Below are 4643 nucleotides of genomic sequence, written 5' to 3' on the forward strand. Positions count from 1 at the left end.
AAACAAACAAACATTTAAAATGAGTTTAACCAGTTGAGGCATTTAGAAATTTCTTTACTTCTGAATATTGTTTGATCTAGCGATCCCAGAAGGCAATTTAAACAACATTATTACCTATGTAATATTCGAGTCCCGGCCCCACCTTTTCGTAAATAGGGGAGAAGCATCGAGGCATATAATGGGGCCAAATCTAAAAATTAGATTAATGCATGACATTAGCTTGGACCCAACGACATTTCAGGGGGATCAATTTCCTGTCGCTTCCGTTAGCGCCGGCCCTATAATATTCTCACCTAGCGATAATTATGTTTTGTGGTTCGCCAATTTTCTTTACGGTGTGTCTGTCTGTTAACGCATAAATGTAAATTGAGACAATTTTTAAACATTACCCTCTCCATGTAATAAGAAAGGAAGGTATCAGAAAACAGCCAAAAAAATTCATCAGTCTCTTACTCTGAGGATTTTTGATTGCTAACCTGTTTGGGGGACTATAAATATGAACTAGTATTTAGATTATCTTAAATATGTAGGTTTAAAAGCTTAATAATTTACATTGTTGTTGAAATTCATTTTGAAGAAATTGTGCCTTGAAAATTTTTGTTATGATAAATAATATGTATGAAGCGAAAACAAACTGAATAATAAAATTTGATCAAACGTTCAAATAATTTTGTTGAACTTTCTAAACCTCTGGTTCCCAATAGGTAGCTTGTGGGCTACGACCCAACAATGAAACCCAGCTTATGCCCCTCCCCACCTCTGTATTATACGGTTTTCACAATAACTTAGTACAGATAATTTGTCTGCATTCAATAATTATACATGTAGTAAGATAAATGTTGTATTTTCTTCGAAAATGGCATTTTACTTGGTTATTAAACCATGACACCAGAAAAGGCGTGGCATACACGATGGTTAGTTCATCAGGATGCGGATCAAAAGGTTTGTGTTTCTAGATGTGATACAACCAAATACTGGCGCTTTATAAATGAAACAGTCAATCCCGTTATTTGGTTCTAAAAGGAGAACGATGCTCTTGTGCTCATACGGTGTCATTCAGATCGGGTGCTGTTGTGGTCTCTAACGTCGCTACTTACCCCCCGTGCTCATACGATATCATTCTGCTTGGTGCAGTTGTGGTTTCTGATGTGGCTACTTACTCCCCCCCCCCCCGCGCATACGGCATCATTCAGATTGAACATTCCAGTTCTTAGTTATGCAATCAATAACTCCAGTTAAGCGTCCTAGTGGTTATCGTGTTGAAATGTGAAACTGGGGTTACGTGGTTCTTGTACTGTTACTAACAAAAAATAAGTGAATAATAATAATAATCGCGCTCTGAAATATTAGACAGTGGGGGGGACTATAAGAGTAACGGTCAAATCCCACTATACCGACTGACAATAGTAGCCCACGATTTGGCGGTGGGCAGCATTGACTAGCTGTAGTCCCTTCAGTCTATCACTTCAAAATTAGACGCGATTAGCGCGGATAGCTCTTCGTGTAGCTTTTTGCAAATCTTCCGCTCGGTTAGAGGTAAGTTTATAAAATCCTGGGTTCGATTCCCTCAGTGTGCATAACGCAAATAACCCATTGTGTGGGTTTATGCTTAAAAAAAGAAATACACAAGAGCTTTCAGCGAAGAGGGATCTGCTGGTCTCTGAAGGTTCCTGGCTTTTTTGCCAAAACATCTACTAAGGAAAGAACGAACGAACTTTCAGCGAAATCCAACAAACAAACAAATTACGCGGCCTTCGTGAAAAGATAATTATGTGTCAATGCTGTAAGCTATAGTAGTAACAGTACCTAAGATGCCTCTAGCGAAGAACTACAGCAACTACTGAGAAAACAAATAATGCATTTAGGCTTAAAGGCATCTATGTACTTAACTATACGTAAACAGTCTAAAATTATTTTTAAAGAAAGTTGAATGATATATATATATATATATTCTAGTTGTTCATGCCTATTTGGTCAACATTGAATTGTGAACGATGTGGCATATGAGACTCTTTCACGTGTATTGATTGATATTTAACAACAAAATAAACCATCTGTGTTCAACATTCTACATTATTTACGTGTTTACTGATACAGAAATTACAATAGCTTCAAGTGCCACTAACCTGCCCAGGATTTTGGACACACATCCATGAGATACTCGAAGCTGTCTGCTGATATCACAGGGACGCACTCCCTGGTGAGCCAGTTCAACAATTCTCTGTCGGACAACATCAGGTAAAGGACGACCGTTGACGAAAACCCCTCCAAGCTGGTTGACTCCCCCATGGCCTAGAAGGTATATGGAGACACCTTTTTCCGTTATAATATTTCCATAGTTAGATATGTTCTTACAATTATAAATAATTAATAATTTGTTAAATTATATATATAATCATAAGCACAATTTGTAAAATATACAACAACAAACTGGTTGCAATCAAATATTGGTTAAACCACCATAAAGTTTACAGTAATCCCAAACTCAGCAGCGTACCTGTTTCACATACTACCTGTGACAATATATAAATGAAAAAATAAAGGTTACTCCTATTTGTCTGGTAAGGAATAAAGCCACAATCGGCTATATTCTATGCCCACCGCGGAGACTCGAATCCCGAATGTTAGTGTACACACCACTGCCCTCAATCCTCAAAATTATTTAACTCAAGCGTTACTTTACACTGCGTTTATATAATAACGACCAGCTCACCGTTATATTTTAGATATTTCTGTTCGTCATTGCTACAAGTATTTTAACGGTCGGGGACTAACAGATTATATAGCTTCCAACTGCGTTCATTCAGGGTAAGAAAACAAAACACAAGAAAAAGAGGGCGCTATATATATATGTTTATTGAGCTTCTTTAATTTCACGTTTTTAACGTTCATTCATTCACAATTACACTAACGAACAGAGCGCTATTTTAATATCTTTATGGATATGTGTATTTAATTACATAAAGCAGTTACGTGCCCGAGTATTTACAATTTAACTCCATATACACATATACGCTGCCATCCCATAGATATTAAGAGATGTATTTTTCCACTAACCAAAATTAAATCGATACCAGTGAATGACAGAGTGTAAAGTTGTTAAACGTCTTCAGGAAACAGAAAATCTGGCAATCTGACATCGTCGGTAAACACGTAATAACTGGTTACGAGGAAACCCCTGTTGGGCGGCTTTACCTCTCTCAGTTTCGTAAGTTTTAGAACAATCGCGTTTTACAATCATTGCTATCGAAGTTGCCGTCACGCGTACTTTACCTGTTCACGTGTGGTATGGTGGGTTACTTTCTCGTTATAGGCACATCGACATGACCGCTATAACCAAGTCTCATTATCTAATGACAATTCAAACACACAACGCCCTTTGCGTTCATGCATTGTGCATATCTGCGTAGGTTCTTTTACTCGAAACACGTTTACACATAAGTGTATTAATATTTATACACTTGTATCACCGAAAATGAAGTACACCAAGCATGACCCCTTACATAAAAAACGTGTTCTGTTATAACGTTCATATGACCCGTATTTTAGTATGTGATCGGATAGAGATGTTTCTAATCGGTTGAAAAGGAACATCGTGTGTTTTCACATAATAGAAAATTCCCTAAATATTGCATTTAACCAAAAAAAAAAAATCAGTCTGAAACATATCTTCACTTCGAAAATTTTTAAAAAGTTTGTTTAACTCTGAGTTTGTTGTGATTTGTGATATAATAACGTAGTCTAACAAGGGTTAAGTTTGAGATGTATAAAACAATGTTTGCATATCACCAATTGTATCGCAAAGCAGGCCCAACTTTGTCAGGTGTTCTTGGGTTAAGGACCGAAAACTCCGATGGCAGCGAGGGTACTCAACATGACGACCTAGGGCTCACAGAAGATATTTGTTGTTTGCCTGTTATTCATAATTAAGACTATTTATTACTAATTTCAATTATAATTTTAGAACATTAGCAGCTTTTCTGGTAGACGTTATTGTTTAATTACAGTAATTCCACTAAACAGGTACAGTTACATGTTTTGTAGATTACGTTACAATGAAATCCAGAGCATTTTGTTACATAAAGTTTAACCATGTCGAAGTAAAAGTGCATTGTCTAGTCTAAATACGGGTGTTTTAATGAATAAAACAGTACAGTTTTTATGTGAGAGATCGCGCTTGTAAGGGCACTGTTTGTGTGAAAAGGAACTGCGATTTGTTTTTACTGTTTAATAACCGAACAAAAGTGATGTATCAGTTCGTTAAGAAAAGCTCAATATGGCAAGTAAAAATAAAATGTATCTGGCGCATGAACAGCAGTATATTGGTATTTTGTTTTACTGTACTTATCCTGATTGCCGTCACTTCATTCCAGGTACGTAGTCTGACTACTATAAATAACTAGAGAATTCACAATCGTCCCTCGTTGTTATATTTCTAACTGGTATAAATAACTAAACGATTCACAGTCTTCCCTCGTTGTTATATTTTAATTCAATAAAACTAATAAAAGACTAGCTGTTCCTAGGTTTGCTTAATTTTAAATTTGTTTTTTTAAAGCCTCATTGTTTGGTATGATTTCCATGAACTATACAAGTAGTTTAATAATGGCTGGAGACGGCTTAAATGGGTAATGAAGAAAAAC

At 36.3% G+C, this 4643-nt stretch overlaps 1 protein-coding gene across 2 annotated transcripts in view; it reads right to left on the minus strand.

Annotated features, from left to right (window-relative positions):
* Nucleotides 1-4643, minus strand: part of LOC106461492 (paired box protein Pax-5-like) — a 75566-nt gene that overhangs the window by 62043 nt on the left and 8880 nt on the right. For both annotated transcript variants that reach the window (XM_022388465.1, XM_022388464.1), the window contains exon 2: nt 2127-2292. In XM_022388465.1, the coding sequence (XP_022244173.1) occupies nt 2127-2292 (166 nt within the window). The remainder of the gene's footprint in view (nt 1-2126; nt 2293-4643) is intronic.

Source organism: Limulus polyphemus, unplaced genomic scaffold (genome assembly GCF_000517525.1).
Source record: "Limulus polyphemus unplaced genomic scaffold, Limulus_polyphemus-2.1.2 Scaffold971, whole genome shotgun sequence".
Classification (NCBI taxonomy): domain Eukaryota; kingdom Metazoa; phylum Arthropoda; class Merostomata; order Xiphosura; family Limulidae; genus Limulus; species Limulus polyphemus.